The following is a 26,552-nucleotide window of genomic DNA, read 5'->3' as shown; positions in this document are numbered from 1 at the left end:
CAGCAATAAGACTAGCTAATTTTGGCATTGCATTCCCACTATGCAGACATCAATACAGCAGCCCCACACCCAGCCTCAGACACACCTACACTTTGCATGGCACACACTATCTGTATTTGTGTTTTGCATATGAGTTTGTTGTTCATGATGCCACCTCTCGGCTCAATGTTCCGAGTGTCAACTAATTGCGTCTTATTTTTTTATTTGTCGCGCGTACTTTATACGCTCGTATGCCCATGCCCCACTGGGCAGGCATATTTGAATAGTTTTATTGGATAAGCCTCGTACAGCCCCGTACAATTTGCACATCTGTTAAATTGCCTACCTATAGGGTATTAATATGAAGCAAAATATATTAAGTACTAATAAGAAATATATAAATATTAATTGAAATACACATGTACTTGTTCATATTTATATAAATGTGTATGTAATCTAATAGGTTACACATTTAGAAACTTCTTGCACATCCTCTTTCGCTTATGATACCTATGCATGTGTACGTATTTGGGTGCATAGTTATTAATACATACATACACATGCATATAGTTTTGGCGGGGGTGTATTCGCGGCAAATACTGGCATCCCTTGAAATATCGAATATTTTTTTGATTTTCCATGGCATTGTTCAGATTGGGGGGTTTGTGCATATAAGTTTCGTATGCGCTAAACGAATACAAATATACATATTAAAAACTTGTCCATCGACTTTTGCTTTCATTTTTGCCCATACTACAGAAAGTAGCGAAAAATCGTACAGAGCAGGCGAGGCAAAAATCACGTATGCGTAAAGAGTAGCATCGGCAGCGTGTAGATTGAACTATGCGAGAAAAAGAGACAAACATATAACACACATACCAATAATGTGAACAACTGCAGCCAACTTAATGGAGTACAACCGTGCAACAGCGAGAATTGATAATAAATCATTTGACGAAAACATAACACACGATTGGAGTGTACAGCAAAAATGAGAAAACCAAAGGAAATTGAAAAGAAAAAATCTAAGCAACGGCGGTACTGTTCTAGCATATAAAATTTGTATCAAACGCAATTTCAAAATGGCGGAAAATCGCAAATACCTCAACCATATATTTAAAAGAATTAATTTTGTAAATAAGACGTTCCCAACTATTTTATTTTGGTTCGTTGTTGATGCGCATGTCAAAACAATACAGCATGAAAAGAAATATAATGTGGTTGAAGACTTAAATGTACCTACAAAAGTGCATTTGCTTCCAAACAATTTGGAGTATAAATATTATAGCCCTATTGTAAACATTCTATTTCATATATTTAATGAACAATTTTTACTAAAAACATTTAATTCACATTTTATATACATATGTATATATTTACTTTACTTTGCATAGCTGGCAACTCTGTGGAGCTCTATTATGCACAACTAACTTCACGTTGCACAAAAGAAAATAGCAAGCAAAACAAACGAATGCGCAAGCTATATGCCACACGCGTTAGTGGGACAGAGAACAATATATTTTTTCATTGGGGGAAAAATATGAAATTAAATATGGCGACGCACTGCGTGAAAAAAAAACCCGAAAATGACAATAGCACTGTAAACATTTAATTTGACTAACATAAACATTAGTAAATACCGGACTTTATTGCAGCACATATAAACCCAGAGTAGTTTAATTTTCAACTGACAAACAAATCAATCAACTAACATTCTTATATGCAAGTAACCAAAATTTACGCGCGCATTACTGATGTGCTTAGAATGTTTTACTCACCGTGAATGATTATATAGTTTCACTTCATTGTACACAACACTAATTTAAATGGCAAGCTTTGATTTTGTTTTAATGTGTCGCTTTTGCTTTACTTGATACTTAAATTTTGTTTTGTATTCACTTGCTTATGATCTGTTTTTTTATTTTAATTTCTTTTTTTTTTTTTTTTTTTTTTTTACATTTTCTCAAATTTTAAATGCACACACTGTAATTTGGCTTGCAGGCTTTCTTGTTTTAAAACGCGGCGTTGTTTTAACGTTTGCTGCCTGCTTAAATAAACGTTTACACTTTGATTAATCAATTTTATTATTAATACGTATGGCATAAGAAACAACGAAAATGCGCACAAAACACGTATTGAGTGTGTAACAGAGTGAGATAACTATACTGAGTTGTGCTGCGCGCGCACTTGTATTATAACAGCAACATATAGTGTGGCCGTTTCAGCATACGGACATAAGCATGCCAACTAGTAAAAATCATACCTATTATCGCCTATTTTATTTTGTTCGCGTTGCTGCTTCTTCTACCTGATCTTTCTTTAGCCTATTACTACTGCGCCTGCCATTTCACAGTGTACTTTATAGTGCTGTACGTACATTAATTTTGTCTTTCTGTCTGTTCGTCGATACATACATATATGCATGCATGTACACACACGGCGCCACTGAAATATGTACCTACGTACATACAAATATAAAAATCTATACGCGGATATTGCCGCTCTTATACACAAATTTTTTAATATTTGAATATTGATATACAATAATTTTTAAGGGTAAACATAACCGCCAACTAGAGAAACGAATCGGCACAAGTTTACTGCTATTAAGAAGATATTTATATACACTCAAAAGTTAACTCTTCGTAGATTTTCTGTCAAATGCACAATGGCAAAAAAAAAAACTATAGTTTGATCAAAAATATTTGTAACTACATTTGAACAATTCCTCTTTACATTTTGTACCTCGTTTCGTACTCGCACACAATCACACGCTCAAAAATATACAATGTATGTATGTATATATATAGACCGCTGCTACAACACTTTAATGGCATCTCGCTTGCTCTAATGTTTTATGCGCATTTTACCTTTCACGTCCTATGTGTTTTTCATCTTTACCAACACGCTAATAAGATAAATTTTAAAACTACATTTTAAGCTAGAACTAACACGTTTCACCATTACATTTTAGTGCATTGCGTAAGTAGCACTGGAAAACAGCGCACAGAATATTTTTTTAACAATTTATTTGTTGTTTTTACACCTTTAAACGCGTTTCACACTCCGCGTTACTCCGACTCTTCTTCTTGCTCTAGTGTAAACGCAAGAATGTTAAGTTATGGTTATGTTAGCCATACACTTTACTCAAATGGCACTTTTAAGCTATTAACAGAGCTCATATTTGTAACAAACATATAGTAACAGTGTTGTGGAATGAATTCTTGAACGTCTTGCAGCACTGCCTCATGGCAGGGATTTCTTTATTATGGCACTGCCAACTTGTTATTTAAAGCAGCTGGTAAAAAAAGAGAATAAATAAATAATGCTACGATGGAAGTAAACCCTCTGGCTGTAATACTTGCCTACTTCGACAGCAAAGGCGACCGCCTGCTGTATCGATATCCCTACCACACACTCGGCCAAACACACAAATCGGAAGAGCCCCGAGAGGAGATGGTTAACAAAAAACGAAATCCCTTCGCCGTCACCCACACAGATGATTTGCTGCAGACGCCCACGCAACAGAGCCAGAATCAGCAGGGCACAGGACAACTGCAGGGTTTCGCAGATGACGTACTATCCGCTCTATTCGCTGTCAAGCCACAGTTGTGCAACCAAAAGTTCGAGCTGAAGCTGAACGATGTGCGTTTCGTTAGCCATCCCACATTGATTAGCTCAGCCTCGACAGTTCAGCTAAATGCGGGCAACAGCCAAGCCCTGGCGGCCAGCAGTAGCATAACAACTGCCGGTGCGGCCAAGAAGCAGCAGATGCTGATCAACATTGTGTTCGCACTGCACGCCCAGGCCAGCTACTCCATCGTCAAGTGCTACCACGAGCTGAGCAAGCGCCTGGGGCTGGCGCTCAAGTTCGAGGAGCAGCGCAGCGGCTATGTGACGGAGCAGACGGCGCTGATGGCGCGTACCCACGACGAGCAACAGCAACAGCAGCAGCCGCTGGAGCGCACGCTCGAGCTGATTGCGGAGCGCTGCAGCCTGGCGCAGGCCCTGAAGTCCATCTGCAATGATCTCTGCACCACCGGACTGCTGAGCACCACACTAAATCAGAATCTAACGCTGACCTTCTGCCTGCCGGCCAAGGCCCATCAGCTGCACAAGAAGGGCAGCATGGTGGATCCAGAGACGATCGATCGCTGTCTGCGCGCGCTCAAGCCGTATCATGGCATGCTGCTGCTGGTGGACTTTGCTGAGCTGCTCGACTGTGTGCCGCCGACGGGCGCACGAATGCTATGGCAGCTGGTGGATGCCTACAATCCGCTGATCAGCCTGCAGAGCATGGCCTCCAATGCGGATCTCAGCATCGAGCATGTCTATAAGCTAGTCTCTCACCTGGTCTACTGGGCCAAGGCCACCATCATCTATCCGCTGTGCGAGACCAATGTGTATGTGATCGCGCCAGATGCACCGCTGCACACGCGCTCCCACCTGGTGGAGAAGTTCTCCACTCGCTTTGCGGGAATGTCCTTGTTCGAGGTCATCTCGGACTTCTCGCTGCCCACGTCAATTGGACACCTGACGACGCCGCTGCAGCAGCCGGCACGTCAGGGCATACTCGCCCAGATGGTGCTCTGGATGCTGCAGCATCATCTGCTCATGCAGCTGCACACCTACGTCCAATTCATGCCCAGCGACGTGGACGACGAATTTGGGGAGTCCGCCTCCTGTGCGCATGTCGCCGCCGGCAATCTTACCGAGGAGGAGCAGGACAGCAATCACACCGAAGACGATACTATGAATCGCGTTCCGCATGATGATCCCGTGCACGGTGGCTCCATGCTTAGCATGTCCAGCCAGCCACTGCCGATGCCCGCGAATTCGCATCGTCGCCATCTGACGGACGATCACTTCTCCGTCGCCTCCGATAATATTGCGGTGCAGCCCTCATCCAGCCACAAGTCGAACTTCAGCATGACGGCCTCCATGAGCACGGACAACTGTGACAGTCTCGACTCCATGGAGGATGAGCAGAAACTCAAGGAGCTGCTGCAGGTCTTCAGCGATGCCGATCGCGCTGCCATACGTCGTATACCCGCCTCCCTCAACCTGGACGATCTGTCGCTGCTGGTCAAGCTCTACCAGATGGGCTACTTCAAAAGCGAACATCACCTGGAGGAGATTATGTATTTTGAGAATTTGCGTCGCTCCCAGCTGCTGCAGCTGCTCGACAAGTTCCGCGACGTTCTCATCCTCTACGAGACAGAGGATCCGGCCATAGCCTCCATGTACAACAACAAATAGAATTTATAATAAAGCAAGCATTCCAAATGCATTATGAATGTGACTTACAATAGCTAGGAATATTTTTTCGAGATTTGTGTCAAAATTCTTTGATGGATAACAGAATTTTGCCGATAAGCCTGTGTGGTGAATATTGACAAGTTGTCAAAATGACATAACTTAATAAGTCAAAAGTTAGCTTCCCGAATATCAATATACAATTGATTTCTTTCTGAATATATTATATCTGAAAGTACTAATAGTCGCCTGCATAAATATATTTTTTAATTTCGTAAACTTTATATCCGAGATATTGTCTGATAATTTTACTAATGAACTGAGTTATATCCTTTAATTCATTATCCATCAGAATATACTATCTGGCTATTTTGATTTAAAAATAAAAATATGTTTTAAATTTTTTAAGTGAGCTTGGTAAGTAAGTTTAGACACTACTATTTAGTTACCAAAGTTTTCTTAGGTTCGTCGAAATTGTCAAGGCCTTGAGCAAGACAAAATTATTTATTTATATTATTAAATTACAATTAAAGAGTACTATATCCATAAAATGTTTAAAAAATAAATTAAAGCCCGGATTTTAAAGAACATGGACTATTTAACTATGTATTCATTTTATTTTGAGATTTGGTATGTTTATCAATTTTTTTTGCCTGTTTAACGTAACGTTTTTTTTCTTTGTTTTTCTTTTAATCTATAAAATAATACAAAAATTCACCCAAAGTTTATGAACAAACAAAGAAAATAAAAGAAAACACTTTTGTTGTTTACATACATAACATAAGCTTTATTTGTTGAGTATACCTAACTAACATTGAGTTGACTTGAACAACGTGGACTTTATCCAAGTCGAAAAGGTGCTTAAAATTCTAATAGCCAGCCGATTGAAATTTCTGTGAAACGTTTCGTATACGCCTATACATATATATAGATATACAGATATATATGCCTAAATCTAGTTTACAAAAATATATATATATATGCATATGTACTCGATACATATATATAAAAGTACTTTTTTCTTACAGTTAGATTGTAACTAGCTAATATATAGATGTGATAGATCGTTTTAAATGACTCGATTCGCAGCTGAACTGCCATCAGCGTTTGAGTTTGAGGTGCTTACAAGAAACAAGCAGAGTTTTTATCAATTTGTCTTGATAACGATCCATGCTATATATATATATAAATATATATATATGGTGATATATGTAAATCTAAACGATTCGTGCCCAATTTTCATCAGTATTGACGCAATCAGAGGACTAGATTCGCATTCACAGCTCACAGGCTCGATGAAAATGTGGGTTCATTGATGATGTTTGGGTTAAGAGGTGGATCAAGCTGTTAGCAGGAAATAAACGAAGACAGCTTGTCGCTAGGATTTGTTGTTGTTGCTGCTGTTGGAAATGTTGTTGTTGTACAGATAAGGGATCAAGTTGGGTTCGATTTCCAGCTGCTGCCGCAGTATGGAGCTCATCACAAACTCCGTGGAGACAATATGGCACTTGGGATTGCCATGACGCGTCAGATCCGCGCACAAATGCATATCCGTTGGGCAGGTAACTATGATATATGAGTCGGGCGCTTGCACATGCGCCTCAGCGACAGCCGCACCGCTGCGCCGTTTTAGCTCCACTTTGCCGCCAGATGATTCGATCATGCGTATGATTTCATCACGTGCCGGAAATACATCCGGCGTCACATAGAAGTATTTGCCCGCAAAGAGTGTGGAACGTGTCGGCGCACAGAGAACCGCATCCAAATCGAACTGCAAGTTCTCATCGACGGGTATGTGGCGAATGCGATACTCGTCAGGCGGCACAAATTTGCCGGCCTTTGCGCTATCTATCAGCCAGGTGGACTTGAGCACGTAGTCAACGTGGCAACAGGCCTGAATCAACTTGCAGGTGCGACTCTCGCGTGTCATGACCAAGTGTGTTGCATCCGTCGGACTGTCCACCACAATGCCGCCCAGCAGCCTGTAGAAAATTAAAAGTCGTATATATGAATACATTGAATCATTATTTTTCTTCTTCATCAACTCACTCGACAGCCTTCTTCAGCGCCTCCGCATCGGCGACCTGTGAGAAGATGACCTTGGGCGGCTTGGTTGTCTGCGGATATTCAATGCAAACAATTTGCTCGGGCAGATGCTCTTGGTAGACGCACAATTTCTGGCGTTTCAGCTTCTGCTCGTTGGCATACGGATCGGAAAGATGACGCTTGACGCGCTCATGCGCCTCCTGGGTCAGATTAATGGGCGCCTTCCAAGCGGCTGCAATGTGAAGGCCAATGAATCGTTTAATCCATTATTCTATGTAATTAATATCATTTCAATTTCTTACCTAGCAAATGCTGCACCAGATTGCATTCAATGCGGAATGGTGCGGCCAGATTGTACTGCTGATACTTGGGATTCTCGTACTGGGTCAACCCACTCAGATTGCCGATGCAGACATCGCTCAGCCAGAGGGCATTCACCATCGGAATGTTCCACTCTTTGGCCGCATTGTATTTGTTGCCCTCCAGCTGCTTGCAGACGACGAGCGTGTTCACCTTGGACAGATAGGAGGTGTAAATGGCGCCACACTCCTCGGCCATCTGTTGCAATCGCACCACCTCTTCGCCTTCGAAACCCTCCGAGGTGATGATGTAGCGCTCCAGCGGCTTGCGATAGCCAAACTGACTGGGGAAGGGCAGATGCAGGGGCTGCCAGGGCGGCGTCAGCTGTCGCTTCAGGCAGATATCGCTCAGCCAGTAGGCGGTCACACAGCGCTTGGCATCCCGCAGCGCCTGCATCACCATGCCATGGCGCTGGGTGCGGCAGATGACGTGGGTGACGCGGGCGCAATAGACGCGCTCGATGTCCCCGCCAAACTGTCGAATGGTGTCCAGCCAGATGGGCAGCTCATCGCTGTCCGTCTCGTCGTATTCCACGATGTAGAAGGTGCAGCCGACCAGGAACAAATCCGGGGGTAGCTTCAAGTTCGGATTATGGCCATAGAACTGGGGACGCGGTGGCATCGGAATGGGCGGCTGGCCGGGACGCACCTGCATGTAGACGTGCGGTGGTCCGCCGGCCACCTGTACGGGCACGCCCACTGGCAGCTGTTGTTGCTGCATGTTGGGCGGTGCAACCACAATTTGTTGCTGCACGAGATGTTGTTGCGGCAACTGTTGCTGTGACACGCCGACAACTCGTCGCATTTGTTGTGGATGCTGTTGCAGCAATTGCTGTTGTTGTTGCTGCTGCTGCTGCTGCTGTTGTTGTTGCTGCTGTTGTTGCTGCAGCATCAGCAGCTCCTGCGGTGTGCGCGGCTGGCCGGGCACGCCCACAGCAGCATTATGCTGTTGTCCCATCATGCGTAAGGTGCCAGCTGCCGATGGTGTCTCCACATGTTGCTGCGCTCCAGACGGCAGCTGTTGCTGCTGTGCCACAACTAGCTGTTGTTGCTGCTGCTGTTGCAGTAGCAATTGTTGTTGCTGCTGCTGCTGCTGTTGTGGTGTGCCGCCGCTGACAACAACTTGTTGTACAATCTGCTGCTGCTGTTGTTGTTGCTGCTGCTGCTGTTGCTGCTGTACATCGCTCATGGAAATGAGTTGCTGTTGTTGTGCCGGCGCCTGTTGTCCATTGTTGCCCAGGCGATTGCTCAGCATATTGGCCAACGCCGTCTTCGTCTTCAGGTTCATCTGTTGCGGCGTCTGTTGCTGTTGTTGCTGACCATCAGGAGCTGGGTCAGAAGGAGAATCTGCATTAGTCACTAAGTTCAATCCAAATCTAATTACGAGCTCACCTGTTGCTGACATGACCAATGTCTGTGTCATTATATTGCCTCCTGGCGCACCGCCTACAACGACGCCTGTACCAGGCGTCGTGGGTGTGCCCGGTGTGGGCGGCTGCTGCTGCTGTTGGCTCTGCTGCTGCACAATGGTTTGCTGCTCAATAAGCTGGCCATTGGGTCCGGGTATCAACTGCACCGTCTGCTTGCCCAGCTGAGGCGCCGGCGCCGCTTGCATGGGAATTTGCTGCACGCGCAGCTGTTGGCGCTGCAACAACATTTGCTGATTAGGATCATTGGGATTGAACTGTTGCTGTTGCTGAGGTAGTTGTTGCTGTTGTTGCTGGCCACCACCCGGCGGTTGCTGCTGCTGTTGTTGCTGCGTAATCGGACTCAGACCGGGCGCACCACTAGCACGCACCACCACCTGACGCGTGCCCTGCTGCTGCAGCCACAACATTTGCTCCTGCTGCGTGAGTCCGCCTGGCATTTGACTCTGCACAATAATGTGCGAAGTGCCTGGCCCCGGCACCGGCACTGGGCCCTGTGCACGTGTTGCCACCACGCTGCCCGGTGCGCCTGGACGCGGCTGGTAGGCCACCTGCTGGCGCAGCATGACACGTGGCTTGCTCTGATTCAGTTTCGTTATGTATTCGGCACGTTTGTGCGCATCCAGCGACATGAAGTGCGCATGCATCTTCTCGTCCAATTGGATCAGTTGGCGCTGCTGCTGCTGTTGTTGCGGCGGTGGCAGCACAAGCTGTTGTTGCTGCTGCTGCGGTTGTTGCGATTGCTGCTGTTGTTGTTGCTGCTGCTGCTGCTGTGCGGTCCAGGGCGTCTGTGGGCGCAGACCGCGCGGCGCAAATTGCGGCGCTTGTTGCTGGGGCGTGGTGGGTGTGCCCGGCAAGGGCGACTGCATGCCCATGCTCGTGGTGGGCGTGCCTGGTGTGGTGGGCGCCAACTGATTTGTCACAGGGCTTTGCGGCGACCAATGGGGCTGCTGCTGTTGCAGTTGCGTGTGATGCTGAGGCGATTGCTGCTGCAACATCAGCTGCTGCTGCTGCTGCTGTTGCTGTGGCGATTGTGGCGGTGGCGTGCGCTGTGGCAGATGCTGCTGCTTAATAAGTACTTGCTGCATGATCTGCTGAGCAGGCTGCTGCTGCTGTTGCTGTTGTGACACTGGCTGTTGCTGTTGTATAAGTATTTGCTGCTGTTGCTGTGGTGGTCCGACAAGTTGTTGCTGTTGTTGCTGCGCCTGCTGCTGTTTCTGCTGTAGCAATTGCTGTTGCTGTAAATATTGCAAGCGCTGTGGATCGCTGATGACTTGCTGATTGATCACAATTTGTTGTTGCTGTTGTGGCGCCTGCTGCTGCTGCTGTTGCATTTGCAGCCGTTGCTGTTGTTGCTGCTGTGTGAGCAGTTGCTGTTGCATTTGTGGGGGCGCCTGTTGCTGTTGTGGTGATTGTTGCTGCTGTGCCAACATCATTTGATTTGGTGGCATCTGCTGTTGTTGCTGCTGCTGCTGCTGTTGTTGCTGCAATAGTTGTCGTTGCTGCACAAGCTGTTGCTGCTGCTGCTGTTGTTGCTGCGACAGATTCGTGGAGTTTACAATGAACACATTTTGGTTTTGTTGATTCTGTGCCAAAATCTGCTGCTGCTGCTGTGCGCTGAGCTGGCTGAACTGCTGTTGACTTATGATAAACTTTTTGGTTTGCATGGGTTGTTGTTGTTGTTGCTGCTGCTGTTGTTGTTGTTGTTGCAGTGGCTAAAATCAGATTGAACAGAAAGTCCATTAGAAACATTTCCGTAATTGACTAGTATGTAAACTTACGTGTTGTTGCGGCTGCTGCGTCAGCACTTGCTGCTGTTGTTGCTGCTGTGGCTGCTGCGGAAACTGTTGCCCCAACAACTGTTGCTGCTGTTGCGGTGGCTGTATCGTTTGTTGTATAATTCGCACCTGACCGCCACTGCCAAGCGCAATATTTTGCTGTTGCGTAAACTGCACTTGTTGTTGTTGCTGCTGCTGCTGCGGCTGTGGTTGCAGCTGCTGTTGCTGTGGCAATTGCTGCTGTTGTGCCTGCTGTTGCTGCTGAGGTATCATTTGATGTTGCTGTTGCTGCTGCTGTTGTTGTTGTTGTTGTTGCTGCTGCAACTGCAACATTTGCTGCTGCTTCTGCTGCTGTTGCTGTATACTCATCATGTGACTCTGAATTATCTGTTGTCCCTGTGCGGTGGAAGTGTTTATCACGTGTCGTTGGGTGATGACTTGCTGCTGTTGCTGTTGCTGCTGCTGTTGTCCAGAGGCGAGTTGTTGTGATATTTGCTGCGGTTGCTGCTGTTGAGCTTGCAGTTGCTGTAACGGCTAGAAAGGAAAATAATTATGAGTATACAGCGACATAATCCATATTTCAGATTCACTTTGAGCACTCCTTTTGTTAGACATACCCTCTCTGGTTGTTGTTGTTGCTGCTGTTGCGTTGCTTGTTGCTGATGCAGTGGTGATTGTCGGGGCGAGGGTGTATGTTGTTGTGTAGGCATTTGTTGCTGTTGTTGCTGCTGCTGTTGCTGTAACTGCTGTTGCTTCAGCTGCTGCTGCCGCATTATCAGCGAGTCCTGATTGCTTGAAAGCGTCGAACGACTGAGCACTTGAGCCACTTGCACCGGATCTGTTGGATCGATGGGCTGGACAAATGATTGCTGTTGTTGTTGCTGCTGCTGATGCTGTGCTGCCTGCTGTTGTTGCTTGTTGGCCATGGGCGGTGTTTGTGATATCTGCGGTGATTGCGGCGCTGAGATGTGCTGCGGACTCTGTTGTTGCTGTTGTGCAAGCTGCTGTTGTTGCTGTTGCTGCTGCAGTTGCATACGTTGCTGCTGATGCACAGGTTGCTGGAACGGCTGCTGTTGCGGTGACATCATGGATGTTGGTGTCGGCTGTTGCTGCGGACTGCCCATCATGTGTTGTTGCTGCTGGCGGCTCTGTTGCAATTGTTGTTGTTGCTGACGCAAATGCTGCTGCGCACTTTGTGGCGAGGGTGGCGGTGGCGGCGTCATTTGTGGCGCGGGCGACTGCAGTTGTCGCGGCGACTGAGGCGGCAACATGTTGCTCAAGTGCTGTTGCTGCTGCAGCGAAGGTGATGGTGTGCCGGGTGGCATGACTGGCGAACGATTTTGGACCAATCGTGGTGATTGCTGCTGCTGTGGCTGTTGTTGCTGCTGCTGTTGTTGTTGTTGTTGCTGCTGTTGCATTTGCTGCATTTGTATTTGCAGCTGCTGCTGCTGTTGCAACAGTTGCTGTTGCTGCTGCTGTATCTGCCGTTGCAGCGCCTGTTGCTGTGATGTCAGGCTTTGGCCATTTTGAACATGTTGATGCAGTTGCATTTGCTGCTGCTGCAGCATCTGCTGCTGTTTCATAATGTGCTGATGCAGAGCTTGCGGCGAGACGGGCACCGACTGTTGCTGATGTTGAGGTACCTGTTGCTGTTGTGCCACCTGTTGCTGCGGCGACTGCACGGGCTGCGGTGTTGTTGCAGGCTGAGGCGTGCGCGGTGTTTGGCGTCCACTGGGCATGGATGGTTGGGGCATGGTGGGCGTGGTAGGCAGACGTGGCTGTTGCTGTTGTTGCTGCTGCTGAAGTAGAAGTTGCTGCTGCTGTTGTTGGTCCTGTTGCTGCATCAGCTGCATTTGCTGTTGTTGTTGCTGCTGTTGTTGTTGCTGTTGCTGCTGCTGTTGTTGCTGTTGTTGTTGCTGCTGTGTACTCTTCATTTGCCGCTGCTGCTGCAAGATGTGCTTGATCTGTTGTTGCTGCTGCTGTTGCTGCAGGTTGGCTGGTATGATTTTTTGTTGTTGTATTATGATTTGTTGCTGCTGCTGTTGATTTGGCGGCGGAGGTGGCGGTGGCGCTTGGGGTGCGCTCTGTTGCTGCAATTGCTGTTGCAATTGTTGCTGCTGCTGCAGATTCCGTGGTCGCACAAAAACAACCTGCTGCTGCGCTGGTTGTGGCAATTGTTGTTGTTGTTGCTGCTGCTGCTGTTGCAGTTGTTGTTGCTCGGCTGCGGCGCGCTCTGCCGATGCCTGCAGCTGGGACTTAATGCTGGCTATGCTCTTAGCAGCGCTGTCGTCGCCGAAGCCCAGTATATCAGAGAGCTGAGAAGCTGCTGGGGGCTGTTGTTGCTGCTGCTGCTGCTGTTGCTGTTGTTGTGGTAATTGCTGAACTAAATGTTGCTGTTGTTGTTGCTGCTGCTGTGCTAATTGCTGTTGCAATTGTTGCTGCTGCTGTTGTTGCTGCTGTTGTTGTTGCTGCTGTTGCTGAAGATTTTGTTGCTGCTGCTGCTTTTGCGCACGTTGTTTCTCGATTGGTTTCAGCAATCTGGGATGATAGGGCTCGCAGGGCAGGCAGCTCTTGCATTTGATACAATCGGTGACCCAATCGGGCGTAACGATATTCATCGCATTCTTGGGCAGCGCCAGCGCTTTATTGTAAATGGTCCCAGTGGCGGCGCCGCATACCAGATGCGTATTAGTCGCCCCATACGTGTTGGTGACAACGGCTCCGTGGAAGGTCAGCATAGCATAGAGACGCCTCCGATCGCTGGGCACCACGTTCGTAATAGCTGCCCGTATGCCGCGCATTAAACGCGGCTGGCTGGGATCGAAGGCACGCGTCGAGGCCATGCGACCCAGCTTGACGCTGTGCAATATCCATTGCTCGATCACAGGTATCACATTGTAGAGGTCCAGATTCATGGACAGCTCCTCCTCGGAGTAGTTGCTGGCACATATCAAATGCGTGATTTGGTCGGAGAGGAAAAGCTTCGATTGTGCGCCGCCGTTCTTAAGCAAGCGCTCGCTCTGCAAAAAGTAACAAAAAGAGATTTATTCAGTTTCGCAAGAATCAAGTTTATAGACGTGCAAACTTTAATATTGTGTGCAGGGCAATTGTTAAATATGTATATTAAAACTGTTAACAATTAGAAGGTGCAATGGTATTCAAGTTTATAATTATACAACATAATTACAAATTAACTATTTCAACATTTAAATATTTTGATATTCATATAAATTTGCCTAATAAAAGTTCGCCAATGTATCGATCAACTCCAATATAATATACATCTCTAATTAATACATTCAAGTCTATTAATATTCAACAAATTTAGAAATTAATAATGAAAATCTAGTTTGGAGCTATAAAATCTAAATATTCATATAAATTTTGCTAATCACATTTCGCAATATATCGCTCATCACTATCTACACACACGCATACACACACTCATATGCCTAGAAATTTGCCGGCAACATTTTATGGCGCGAATTTGGACTTGCACAAACATGAAACTCCCTGTGCTGCCAGCACTGATAAATTTGCCTTCGATATGCAATCAACAAATGTATTGTTTTGATGTCCAAAAGACACGTTTAATGTTTATTTGTTAAATGCATGAGTTAAAGCCGCCCTGTGGCCTGTACAGCTGCATCAGCAACACACAAACACTAAACTATAATCCTACACGCGCGTACACATGTAACACTCACACACGCACACAAACACACAATGCCAAATAATACAACGAGCGCGCACGTACAGCCCTTGGGTCTTCGTCTGAGAAGTCTCAATGTTTACCTCATCATCCAGGCTGCCGAGCACATAATAGATCACATCCTCGAATAGCTTTTCGCTTATCTTCGAATTTTCCATTTCTTTGTTATTTCTAGACTAGCATGCGCTATTCCTTTTGCTCAAATTTCACTTTTCTTTCGTTTCGCTTTTGTTGTTGCTGCGGCTGCCGCGGACATGAATATGGTAAGGCCTGCAGCTTCACTTTCACTGAGCACCCATCGCACACGATCGGTAAAATTTCAAAACTAGCACAACGTATAAGAAAAGAAGAGCTTGAATTGTTTAAATACATTGAACTAAAGCCTAAATAACTTGTATTCTTTTATATTTTACGGAAGCCCATCCGTCTCTTGTATGCAACAAAAACCAACGCTAGTGATGTGTTATCTGCCATATCGATTGACTAATACCAGGTATCGAGTACAAGTCGATAAAAAGATGTTAACCTGTGCTCGATAATTTGCTTAACATAAATTCGCTATGTAAACACTGACTGCTAACAAATTTCTGTATAAAAAGCGAACGCAAAATATTAAACTGTTCATTTGCTTTGGGGATAGGGAAGGATTCGTTTGGTGAGTTAAAGCTGAATAAATTTTTAAACGCTCGACAAGTGGAAACCTGTATTAAATAGTCTGCTAAACTACGTAATAAAGTGTTCAAAATAGGTTCTAATTTATAAACTTTTAAATATATTAATTTGCTTGATTTTTTTTTTATACAAATACACGTTGGCCTATACATATTATTAGCTTATGTTTTATAATTTTTTATCTTAACACATTTAAGACATATAGATCTTGAAAATGATTCCTTACCAGTTTTATTTTATTAACTCTGTTTTGCTTAGTTTTTACTATGTATTTTTCTATTTTCGGTTTGATGTATTCTTTGTTCTTTTCTCTTTTTTTTTATATAATTTTTTAATTTTTGTTGTAAAACATCTACAGAGTGGGAAATTCTCTTTAGAAGCGTAGAAAATCTCTTGTAAGTAAATTAATTTGATATTGCGATTGCATAATTACGGATGTGTTTTGGGTTGTTTAAATATTCATAGTTTTTGTTGTTGAAAATAGAGGAAAAGCAGCGCCTCCTGCTCATAACTGGGCTGGGAGGAGAGACGCGAGAATAGCTCCAGCAGCTTGTTCGAATTTCTTGTCATGCACGACGGCGCTCTTCATCAGTATGAATCATGAGGCGCTGTTCGATTCGCCGTTGCTCTCATGGAAATTGGTGCCATTCACAATAAACGAAGTGCCCAGGCCATACAGATGACCCGAATATTTCGCGTGGTCGATATTATCCTCAAAGAACATCTGAAAATAAATAATATTTAATAACAGTTTCGACAAGTATAACAGCTCTATGTGTATAACAGTTTGTATGTGTAGAACAGTTTAATTAGTATTTGAAATTGGACAAAAAGAAGTTAGTTATTGTCTTTAAAATTTAGAATGAGTTAGTAAGGCATTAATGATAAGCAACATGAACAAACATTTAGATGAGACTATATAAGCATATATGTATATGTGTGTGTGAAGTGTGAAGCTACAAAGAAGAAATTTAAAAACACAAGGAGATATTTTTACATAGATAAATAAATTTCAAGTTACATACCATTTACCAATTTGTGATGTCGAAATTATATATACTTTTTGTTTAATTTTGCTTTGAGCAAACGATTTTTGTAAAACTATTTTTAAACGGGTTAAACACTTGCTATTAATAACATTCCACAGTGCAATGAAAACTTTATGAAAACATTATCCCAATTCACTCAAAATTATAACGATAAAAGAAAACATACGCTTTGGTATTAGACACAAAATTGTTAAAAATAATTAAAGCACCAGCTTAAACCAGCTTAATTAAAAATAATAATTAAAATATTTATATATACTGCTTCACGAATATTTTATCCCTGTATCACAAAATAATTTTCACTAGATAATAAAAAGAAATCTATAAAGAATTAACTATGTATACTAATATTTTTGTTATCACTATCAAATACCGTAATAATATAAATTTGTTTTAGTTAAGATGCAAATTTGTAAGCAATAAATAATGTATTAAAGCAAAATGTTTTGTAGTTAAGCAAATGTGTGCAAGCAGATGATAGTGATTAAAAAATATTTCTGATAAACAAAATACATAAGATATATAGATATAGATATGATATGTGTCAATGTGTACGTAAAGCCCAGAAACCACAAATGATTAACAATAATGAAAAAGAAAATTATTGAATTTCAATTCATTGTTTTAATTTTCTATTCAAATTTCAGCAAACTTAGCTCGTTGCACTATCTTCATTTTTTTTTTTTTTTTTTTTTTTTTTTTTTTTTTTAAATTTAACATGTTTCACATGATTTCCTTCTTTTTTTTTTTTTTTTTTTACAACTGTAACTAACTAAAAATGGTTAGAAAATGTGTTTTTTTGTTTGTGTTTTTCTTCATCAAGAAATAAAGTTTGGATTTTTACAAAAATTGTGTTGGGTTAGGTTTTAGCCGATGAAAGTGCGTTGCATGCAGCATAACAAATAAAATGTATTTCGTATGAATCCAGCGGCGTCTAAAATCTGATTAGGAGTATTATAAATGCGTAAGAAATGATAAAAAAAAAAAAAAAAAAAACAAAAACAAAAACTAAATAGGAGGAGTAGGACTATGTACACAAGGAGAGAAATAAGAAAACAATTGTTGAAAGTTAAAAAGAATGTGATTTCGAAACATTAAACCTTAACTGATAAATGATAAGTGGTTGATGAAAAAGCAAGATATTTGCAATGCATCCGCGCAATAACAACAACAACAATAACGTCAACAACATAGCTGTGGCAACAGCAGTCACAGCAACACTTGCAACGTTAAGATTGCGTGTTGTTGAGGCTGCTGCTGCTGCTATTGCTTGTGGTGCCAAAGAGGCTCTGGGCACCAGACGATGGCGGTGGTGTGACGGTGCGTGTATAGACTGTGATGGTAAAGCCTACGGCTTGAGAGCGTGTGATTATTTGTGACATGCTTAGGCTGTCGCCGTTCGTCTTAGCTGTTGTCGTCGTCGACGTCGTCGTTGTTGTTGTACTACGGGGACTGCTGAAGCTGCTGTTGTCGCTATTGTCGTCGCAGCTGCCACTGGGGACTGCAATAAAATTATTGCTTCGCAAACTGACCAGAACAACCGACTTAAGGTGCATGTTATGCTCAAGTACATGGGGAAAGAATACGCAAGGCTCTTCAATGTCAAAGTGAAAACCAAATGTGTGTTGTACCTCACGCATTTTGAAGAAAGCCATGCCCGTTAATAACGCATCCGAACCGGCCTGATGCTGTGGACCGACACGTCGCAGCTCCAGCTGATCGGCCACTTCCTGCAGGCCGCCCTTCAGATTTTTGCATGACTTCATCAAATATTTAATATCAAAGATATTGGGAAAATATATATGCAGCAACTCAAAGAAGTCACTCTCGTCCGCGGGTAGATTCTGATCGGTTAACAGCTTCAGGAGATATCCAAAATCGTAGCCGGAGTGAAAGCAAAGCCATTTGATATTATCCATCAGCACAATGCCTGAGCTCATCAGCAGCTCGGCAAAATCGATTGGATCGATGCCGTCCTCTTCATGTTTCTTAAACTGAATTCCTGAATTCTGAAGCAAATCTATCGAGTCTTGCGCATACATATCCTCGCTGCAATAGAGTAACAGAGTTAGGGTATTACCCTTACTAACACGCCAACCTTACCTTAGATTGAACTTGAAGTTGAACTGCCACGTGGAGTAGCCCGGCGGCGTTTTACCATCATCGTCCATAAACGTGAGGCCTAGCTGTATAATCCTCAGCAAATCGACATTACATCTCAGTAATTGATAATGATAATCGGCGGTCGATCGAAATTCACCAACGGGTCGCGCCACAACGCCCGGAAATTCGGTGTCCATGGCAACATAATGATATTTCTGCACTACCTTTCGTATGGTGCGAAACTCCTCTTCTAGATTATGTTTCCACACGTCCCGTATGCCGCACTCCTCATTGCTGGGTATATGCACCTGGCCATGCGCCCCGCCGCTGATGGCCGATGGCATTGTCTGTGAATGGTTAAGCTTTGTATAACACCTTTTGAAAAATATATATATTCGTGAAAATATGTGAATGTTGGTGTTGCGGTTGTTGGAGCCCATTTGAATGATTCGTTTGATTAAGAATTCCTCACAGCCATTTGTCTTCATTCGACTTCTTTTATTTATTATTTTTTTGTTGCTTTTACAATATATATACATATATACATATGCTTATAAAGATATGTATATATGTATACATATAAATATCATATTTTCAAATTTATAGACAAAGAAGTCTCTGGTCCTATATACATATCTAAAATACATATATAAAAACTATTATTAAACAGCATCAACAGACGACTCGATCTATCAAGATCGAAACTTAGCAGGGCCTCAGACATTTCAGTATCTAAAGCAAAGCGGAATGATGATGATTACAATATCTCATAGATCTATCATTTATCTAGACTGATCTTAAATTTTGATTTTTTCTAGGAATTTGGCATAAAATTGATTTGATGGAAAACTTAGTTCGTTTTTAGGTTAACTGCTTGGAGTTTCAAAGTACTTTATCCCTTGATTTTACTATCGTTAATTATGATATAGAATTTCGTCAGAGACTAGCTGAGACGCTCCTTAAACATCTTAAGAAATATACGACTATCATTAGAATTCAGCAGGGCTCCATTTGAGTGTACTATATGCATGTAAGGAAATGTCCAAATAGAAATTTCTTAAATGGAATGTTAGCAACATAAAGATATACGAAGTAGCCAGGCCAATTGGTTAACACAGTTGGAATTAAAAAATTTTTTTTCTGTTTTTGGGGTGCGAATAGTTATTGAAATATTTGTGTTTTTTGTTCTTTGCCAATTTTGTAGTTAGAGAGGTGCTACATAATTTTGCCCGCTGCTTAAGAAAAACCAAATGCACATAAAAACAAAGTGGCAATAGAGAGATCTAATTGGTTGATTTTAAGGATTGGTTTACTTTGTGATTGGGAGTTACTTGGGCGCTACTTACATCGTCGACGGTCGCCGTCTGTTGCTGCCGCTGCAGAGCTGCTTCAGCCACCTTCTCACCAAAGTTAACCTTAAGCTATGTATAAGTAATTTTTTCTTTCGAGTGTGTTTGTTTGTTTGTTTTTATCTTATAGTTTGGATTTAGTTCTCTGAGCTTTTTAGTGTGATCTCACAGCATCGCCTGTAAGAGAACGTTAAGCAACGTTGACTTCAAGGCTAGCGAAATTGGAATATTTAAACAACTATTGGTTGGAATCAACATAAATTGGTAATCAAAAATCAAAGAAAGTGAACATATATTAACTCTATATACATAGATATCGGAAAGCAAAATAAGTGCAATCTCTTTGCAAAATGCTCTCTCGTTTTAATTTAATAATTCCCTCAGCAAGAGTGAAAGGAGTGAAGGAGGAAGAACTCACTGCTAGAATATCATTTTGAGCAGTTGCTTGCAAACCGCATGCATGGGGTGCGGTCAAGGGTCATGTGATGTGCATTATCAAAATAATGGCGACACATAGGTATCCAAACAAAAAAGAAGACGATTGGCGACACAATTTAAACTGGGGCACGGCTGAAAGCGACTGCAATTTTTGCCGCGCTTTAAATGCAACCGCCTTTTTTATATTACACACTGTTTACATACATATATGCATGTGTGTGCGAGCGTGTGTTTGAGAGAAAGAGAGAGATAGCCAAGCGCACACATCTACACATAGAATGCAAGTGTGTTTGTAATCAATACACGCATATGCGGAAAATGTGTGCAGTTGAACGTGAAAATCGAAGGCCGTCACCGTTGTAATAAGGAAGCCCTTATGCCTGTCAATGGCCTAAAATAACAATTGATTTGGCATTACCTTGCCTCTGGAAACTTACCCATTTCATAGTATGCTTGGTTGTTTTTACAAAAATGCTTTTTTGGCTGCTGCTGCCGAATGAGTTTCACTTTTCGGGTTCTATATATTTTTGGTATTGCTGCAGTAAGCGTTAAGACGGATTTGCGGCTTTTCGAATGGTAACCGAAATGAAGTCCGGTATTAGAGCGATGACTGTGGCGTTAAATAAATTAATTGGCGTAAATGTTGTTTATGTTAAAGTGCCATAATGAAAGAAATGAATCTGTGATAGTGTTAAAAACAGCGCAATGTTTCTAGTGTTGCACAACGAGAAACCAAGAGACAAAACCTGGGCTGCACAATAACTTGTGGCTCTTTTTTTTGGAATTTTGTATAGCTATGTCTTACTGTGAATAAGTATTTAAAATAAACAAACAAAAATATTTCCATTCTCAATGACTTACTAGGTTTAATTTTACTATACACTTCATTGTTTATTTAAATGACTTACAGTTTCATTCATGTCAAATAGATGGCGCTGCTATCTGCGGTCAAGATGGCAGCTCTTCACAATCAGCTGTTTGAGTTTTAATGCACAATATGCAGCTCGTTTATTGTGTTTATTAAGCATTGTGAAATAAAAAAACGTAGTAAGTGAGTAGGATGTGCCATTTGAGTAGTTTCGTTAAGGACATTTATCAAGTAAATGAGTTTGGCAAAATGCTTTACTGCTATTTGTAATACGTGAGCAGCGTACCTGTCTTTGCCCATGTTTTCAGTAGAGATTTAGACATCGAAGCGCGTTGTTGCCGGTGGCCACTGTGCCCAGAAATTCAGATTTGTTTTGAAAACAAGAAGTAAGTTTGAAATGCAGGAAACCTAAAGAAATGAACGTTCAATTTGAAAGAAATGATTCGCTAAGTGTTTAATTTACACATGTTTTTAAGGCTGCGTGCTCATGCCAGCGTCATCAGTGAGTAATTTCTAAACATCTTTCACTTGGCCCATTTTATTTGTGTGTGTTTACAGTAAAGTGCTCAACTGAAAGAGTTGTTGGTAATGTTGTTAAATACTCTTTTTCCACATTTGCACATAGGCCAATTGAGCCGAATTGGTGTCTCTGTGTGTTTCGCTTGTTTATTTATCTGCCTCAGCCAAAACTAGTTTTTTCTTATCTTGCCAATTAGAGGCAATCAATTGGGCATTGACTTGCGAGTGAGAGCTTTAGCGGTTAAAAAACGCGGGCATTTCATTAAGCAGCCTACAAGCACACATACATATGTACATACTTACATTTACATGACGGCGCTTTTTGAATTGTTTTCTTTTAAATAGTCCGGTGATAATAAAAGTGTTTTGTGTCCGAAAAGGCTTCTTGACGTGGCATTTCCTTAGAGCTCGAATCTAAAAATTGTGACAGCTTTTGAGAATTCTTATGCATTTATCATTTTAATTGCCTGTGAACTTGTTTTTATTTTATCTTAAACTGCAAAAACATGTTTTAAAGCTCAGGAGTAAAGATTTATTATTATTAGCTTTAACCTATTTTCCATTGCTATAATACAAATATTTAATAAAAAACATAGCTAACTAGAAATAGCCAACTGGAAATTGAGTTTTTATTTGTAAAATATATTTTTGTCTAGACATCTGTATGTATGTATTTCAGGTTGTTTATTTGATACAATCAAAATTTAACTATGCTTTCAGTGATTTAAAAAATATTTCTAAAAAAATTAGAAATATAAATATTAAAAAATAGTATTAAGAAATACAAATTTAGGCTTATGAATAACAAAAAATTAATGATTAATTAATGGATAATCAAAATTAATTATATAGATGTAATAACGGTAAAAGAATAAAGAAATATAAGTTTACCTATAGCTTACATTAAAATTAATAACGTGATTTTAGACGTAATACATAAAATGATATACAATGCCTAAATTATAATAAATAAAGAGACAATTAAAATATGAATAATTAAATATGTTAAAAAAAAATAAGTTAATTTTTTTTCGCGCAATGATTTGGTAATCTTTAGCGAATGCTTTCGATAAATATTTATGTTAGTGTATATAAAGTTCTTATCGCGCCTATTTCGTATCTGATTTCATAATATGACAAGGCCGACTCAATAAGCATTCCAAAGTTCTTAATATAAATTTGAATCAACAGTAAATGTAGTATTTCGTCTATGATTAATATTATACATAGTATTTCTTATGAGATAGGATTGAAACACTCGAATTAAAATTCAGTTGAAATGCGCCCATTTGTTTATATATTTATTTTATTTACATATGCCGTATATGTATGTAGTATGAATGTAGTTTAATGATCACGTTTTGTTGTGTCGCACTCTTATTAAGTAAATTGTATCAAATCGTGCGACATAAACAATTTCTGCACGCGATCGACGACTGCATTGAAATTTCGTCAGTCGTCGAGCAACTGTCGAGGCATTCTGATCGCTGTCTCAATTGGCTATCAATTTTGTTCGTATAGTTGTTCTGAAGTTGTGTAACGTGTTTATCTTTCCAAAGCTACATTTGTGCAAACATTAATCTATGTTTTTTCATATTTGGAAAAAAGGTGAATGGTTTCTTATGAAATATGTGTGAAAGTTGCAGCTCGTTTTAAGTACGATGCTTAAAATAGTATTGAAAATTAAAATATTGATTACTTTCTGTATTTAAATAATAGTTTAGTTAAATTGAAGAGAATTGCATAGAAAGCTATGGTGTATGAAGAAGGAAGGAAAGAGAGAGATAAAAATAGAAATAAAGGGAGGTAGACAGAGACAAAGATCTACTGGGAGGCAGAGAGAGAGAGAGATATATAGTTAGAGGGAGGGAGCTATAAGTAGGTAAAGTTAGATGTAGATGTATAGAGAGATAGAGACAGAGAAAGCCATGTAGATATTTAGATATTTAGAGAGAGAGAGAGAGAGGGAGAGAGGGAGAGAGTGAGAGAGAGAGAAAGAGAGAGAGAGAAAGAGAGAGAGAGGGAGAGTGAGTGAAAAAAAAAACAGTTAGTACATATTCCCACTCTCATGTCACTGGCCATCGGGACTCGCATTAAAATAAATTTGAACTCTGCAGCTTGTTAAAAAAATCCCCACTTTATTTATACCTAATTTTTTATATACAGTTTATATACAGTTGTGTTCGTTCTATCCTAGAACTAGTTCATGTTACATTGATTCAGAGAATTCAGTAATCTAAACAATTGTCTGCAATATGTATGATGTGCACGGACGGGAAAGACTATACCATATATATTTCAATTATAAAGCGTTGTATAGAATTGCAGAGAAGGGCAATAGAGATCGAACTATTGAATAATAATTGATTTATGGCATTTAAGAGTGTGTAGAAGTTTTAAAAATAGCGCCTAATATTACAAATGTGTTTATATGATCTCTGATCAATTATATTATGTAAATAAAATAAGAAACTCAATAATGTGCATTGATAAATATATGTATAAACAAATCTAAACAATTCTTCTAAAATTCTTACAGATAGCTCAAGATGCCTATGAAGAGCTTGAGTGTTTTGCTGCCTGGCCTAAAATGGCTGCAAGGATATACGGCGCAGGATGCGGTGGCTGATCTGATAGCGGGCATTACGGTGGGCCTGACGGTGCTGCCACAAGGCTTGGCCTATGCCACGCTGGCCGGCCTGGAGCCGCAGTATGGCCTCTACTCCGCATTCGTGGGCGGCATAGTGTACGCATTGCTGGGCAGTTGTCGCCAGGTGACGATTGGACCGACAGCATTGTTGGCTCTCATGACCAGCCGGCACACGGGCTTTGGCCTGGACTCGGGTCCAGCCTATGGAATACTATTGTGCCTAATCTCAGGCATTGTGGAGCTGGCAATGGCTGTGCTCAAGCTGGGCGCCCTGGTGGACCTCATTTCGTTGCCCGTTACAGTGGGCTTCACGTCGGCAACGGCTGTCATCATAGGCACCTCGCAGCTGAAGGGTTTGTTGGGTTTGCGTGGCGGCTCAGGGTCGGATTTCTTGAATACCATGCGCTCTGTTTTCGGCAATCTGCACAAGGTGCGTTATGGAGATCTGACATTGGGACTGGTCTCCATATTTGTGCTTCTGCTGCTGCGAGTGAGTTGTCTATGGAGTCCTTTCCTGAGCTCTAACTGAAACGTTTATCTTACAGAGATTGAAGAACGTCAAGCTGGCAAATCGCGTGGGCAACTTGCGGGCTCAGCAGCTGCTCAGCGGCAGCATTTGGGTCATATGCACCGGACGCAATGCACTCGTTGTGCTTATGTCTAGCGTGCTGGCTTATAGCCAGTGCGGCCAGCAGACGGACTGTCCATTCATACTCACGGGCAAGGTGAAGAGTGGCTTGCCGAGCTTGGCGCTGCCCAAGTTCGAGACAACAATTATTGGCCAGAATGGCACAGAGGAGCATCAGAATTTTGAGGATATGGTGAGCAGTCGCTGTGTTCATGTAATGATTACGAATATATTTCGTCTATTTTGCAGCTTTCGGAACTGGGACCCTCCATGCTGATCCTGCCCATAATTGCTGTGCTTGGCAACGTGGCCATTTCGAAAGCTTTTGGCGGCGTCGGATTGAGTCCGACGCGCGAGCTGGTCGCCCTCTCGCTGAGCAACATTTGTGGATCCTTTTGCAGCTCGATGCCAGTCACCGGGTCCTTCTCGCGCAGCGCTGTCAATCATGCGAGTGGAGTGCGTACGCCCATCGGGGGCTGCTATACGAGCTTGCTGGTGCTGCTGGCTCTGGGTCTGCTGGCTCCCTACTTCCAGTATATACCCAAGGCGGCGTTGAGTGCTGTCATCATTTCGGCTGTGATATTTATGATTGAGTTTGAGGTCATTCGGCCGCTGTGGCGGTGCAGCCGGCGTGAATTGCTGCCGGGCGCAATCACCTTTGTCATGAGCTTGGCAATAGGCGTGGAGATTGGTCTGCTGCTGGGTGTTGGCGCCGATGTCGCTTTCCTCGTTTATCGGGCAGCCAGACCAGTTCTGACCGTCTCCAAATTGCAGACAATCAATGGGATTAGCTATATTCTGATACGGCCCAAGCACAGTTCGCTGTATTTTCCGGCCATCGAGTGGGTGCGCAATGGCATCTCAAAGGCGCTCTCCACGCACGGCACAGCGCCCGTTGTCCTGGACTGCGCGCAGGTGCATGGTATGTATGATAAGAATATCGGATTGGTATGTACTTTTCACTGTATTTCTTCAATATTTCGATCTTAGATTTCGATTTCACAGCCGCTCGCGGCATGGGTAATCTGCACAAGGAGCTGGCCAAGGCGAATGTGCCGCTGTTCCTGATGGGCGCAGACAAGAATATTGGCGTCATACTGAAAGAGTCGACAAATATTGATTTTCCCACGATAGATTGTCCCAATGATCTGGAGTTCATTCTGGAGCACAGTAAGCAATGGATATACAATGGATATATATAGATTACACTAAATATTCTCCTCTTGCAGCTCCCAATTATGAGCTGCATTTGCAAGTGACTGCACCGCTGGTGGACTCAAACGCCGACAACATAGTCACTGAACTGAGCACACTGAGTGCAAAAAGTACGTGAACATATCGAAGCTTCGCTTATAAACAAAATTGCTTACGATGAAGCGCACACAGTTGGAGCTGCCGTCACAATTTAATACTCTTCCAAAGCAGCTATTTTTTACCTCTATGTCTAAGCCTTCTCACAGTTCTAGTTAAGTTTTTAACTGCCACACATCCTATTGGTTCGTTGTCATTCCTCTATTTATACCCCAATCGAATAACTAACTTATTGTAAATTGTAAATATGATTTATGTTGTCCATGTTCAATTAGATTAAGTTATGCTAACTTCAGTTGCACTGCATACGGGATATTTTATTACGAATTCAAAAGAGAGGGAGAGAAATATTAGATAGATTATACATTGAATATATTGAATATATATGAATTGATTGATTTATAATTG

The 26,552-nt window shown here is 42.2% G+C and overlaps 4 protein-coding genes across 13 annotated transcripts; 2 read left to right on the top strand and 2 right to left on the bottom strand.

Annotated features, from left to right (window-relative positions):
• Positions 1 to 1,945: 1,945 nt before the first annotated feature.
• Positions 1,946 to 15,087, bottom strand: Ptip (PAX transcription activation domain interacting protein). Of its 2 annotated transcripts, none has more exons than XM_089469243.1 (8): positions 14,641 to 15,087; positions 11,436 to 13,865; positions 10,849 to 11,379; positions 9,033 to 10,782; positions 7,584 to 8,969; positions 7,285 to 7,513; positions 2,947 to 7,217; positions 1,946 to 2,023 (listed from the first exon to the last, which is right to left on the bottom strand). In XM_089469243.1, the coding sequence occupies exons 1-7, from the start codon at positions 14,713 to 14,715 to the stop codon at positions 6,614 to 6,616; spliced, it is 7,005 nt and encodes a 2,334-aa protein (XP_089325369.1). In that variant the 5' UTR covers positions 14,716 to 15,087; the 3' UTR covers positions 1,946 to 2,023; positions 2,947 to 6,613. The 2 variants fall into 2 exon arrangements, with proteins under 2 accessions (XP_089325369.1, XP_089325370.1); XM_089469244.1 differs by having other exon boundaries at positions 11,463 to 13,865.
• Nprl3 (GATOR complex protein Nprl3) lies at positions 3,313 to 5,288 on the top strand. The gene has a single exon (XM_018005542.2). The coding sequence runs from the start codon at positions 3,313 to 3,315 to the stop codon at positions 5,236 to 5,238; it is 1,926 nt and encodes a 641-aa protein (XP_017861031.1). The 3' UTR covers positions 5,239 to 5,288.
• A 34-nt stretch (positions 15,088 to 15,121) lies between the features above and the next one.
• Positions 15,122 to 26,549, top strand: LOC108612607 (sodium-independent sulfate anion transporter). Of its 6 annotated transcripts, none has more exons than XM_089469261.1 (6): positions 15,122 to 15,212; positions 24,095 to 24,695; positions 24,751 to 25,026; positions 25,083 to 25,755; positions 25,824 to 26,003; positions 26,063 to 26,549. In XM_089469261.1, exons 2-6 carry the CDS (start codon positions 24,105 to 24,107, stop codon positions 26,164 to 26,166), a joined length of 1,824 nt encoding a protein of 607 aa, XP_089325387.1. In that variant the 5' UTR covers positions 15,122 to 15,212; positions 24,095 to 24,104; the 3' UTR covers positions 26,167 to 26,549. The 6 variants fall into 6 exon arrangements, with proteins under 6 accessions (XP_089325387.1, XP_089325384.1, XP_089325383.1 ...); XM_089469258.1 differs by lacking the exon at positions 15,122 to 15,212 and adding an exon at positions 21,109 to 21,215; XM_089469257.1 differs by lacking the exon at positions 15,122 to 15,212 and adding an exon at positions 21,141 to 21,538.
• Pop2 (CCR4-NOT transcription complex subunit Pop2) lies at positions 15,307 to 21,009 on the bottom strand. Of its 4 annotated transcripts, none has more exons than XM_089469263.1 (5): positions 20,606 to 21,009; positions 19,728 to 19,802; positions 18,382 to 18,728; positions 17,910 to 18,327; positions 15,307 to 15,953 (listed from the first exon to the last, which is right to left on the bottom strand). In XM_089469263.1, the coding sequence occupies exons 1-5, from the start codon at positions 20,612 to 20,614 to the stop codon at positions 15,828 to 15,830; spliced, it is 975 nt and encodes a 324-aa protein (XP_089325389.1). In that variant the 5' UTR covers positions 20,615 to 21,009; the 3' UTR covers positions 15,307 to 15,827. The 4 variants fall into 4 exon arrangements, with proteins under 4 accessions (XP_089325389.1, XP_089325391.1, XP_089325390.1 ...); XM_089469265.1 differs by having other exon boundaries at positions 19,728 to 19,942; positions 20,606 to 21,007; XM_089469264.1 differs by having other exon boundaries at positions 19,728 to 19,907; positions 20,606 to 21,007.
• Positions 26,550 to 26,552: the final 3 nt, after the last annotated feature.

This window comes from Drosophila arizonae, chromosome 4 (assembly GCF_054131065.1).
Source record: "Drosophila arizonae isolate 15081-1271.41 chromosome 4, UAZ_ARI_1.0, whole genome shotgun sequence".
Taxonomy (NCBI): Eukaryota; Metazoa; Arthropoda; class Insecta; order Diptera; family Drosophilidae; genus Drosophila; species Drosophila arizonae.
The sequence above is the reverse complement of the archived record's forward strand: the minus strand, read 5'-3'. Positions and strand labels throughout refer to the sequence as shown.

Excerpts from the sequence above, each read along its gene's own strand:
- LOC108612607 (XM_089469261.1), top strand. The coding sequence starts at position 24,105 with ATGCCTATGAAGAGCTTGAGTGTTTTGCTGCCTGGCCTAAAATGGCTG. Across the intron at positions 24,696-24,750 it reads TTGTGCTTCTGCTGCTGCGA|AGATTGAAGAACGTCAAGCT; the intron begins GTGAGTTGTCTA and ends TTTATCTTACAG. Across the intron at positions 25,756-25,823 it reads GGACTGCGCGCAGGTGCATG|ATTTCGATTTCACAGCCGCT; the intron begins GTATGTATGATA and ends TTTCGATCTTAG.
- Pop2 (XM_089469263.1), bottom strand. Across the intron at positions 18,729-19,727 it reads AGACGGCGACCGTCGACGAT|ACAATGCCATCGGCCATCAG; the intron begins GTAAGTAGCGCC and ends AACCATTCACAG. Across the intron at positions 15,954-17,909 it reads CTTTCTTCAAAATGCGTGAG|ATGTTCTTTGAGGATAATAT; the intron begins GTACAACACACA and ends ATTTATTTTCAG.
- Nprl3 (XM_018005542.2), top strand. The coding sequence starts at position 3,313 with ATGGAAGTAAACCCTCTGGCTGTAATACTTGCCTACTTCGACAGCAAA.
- Ptip (XM_089469243.1), bottom strand. The coding sequence starts at position 14,715 with ATGGAAAATTCGAAGATAAGCGAAAAGCTATTCGAGGATGTGATCTAT. Across the intron at positions 11,380-11,435 it reads TAACAAAAGGAGTGCTCAAA|CCGTTACAGCAACTGCAAGC; the intron begins GTGAATCTGAAA and ends TTTCCTTTCTAG. Across the intron at positions 8,970-9,032 it reads ATTGGTCATGTCAGCAACAG|CTCCTGATGGTCAGCAACAA; the intron begins GTGAGCTCGTAA and ends CTTCTGACCCAG.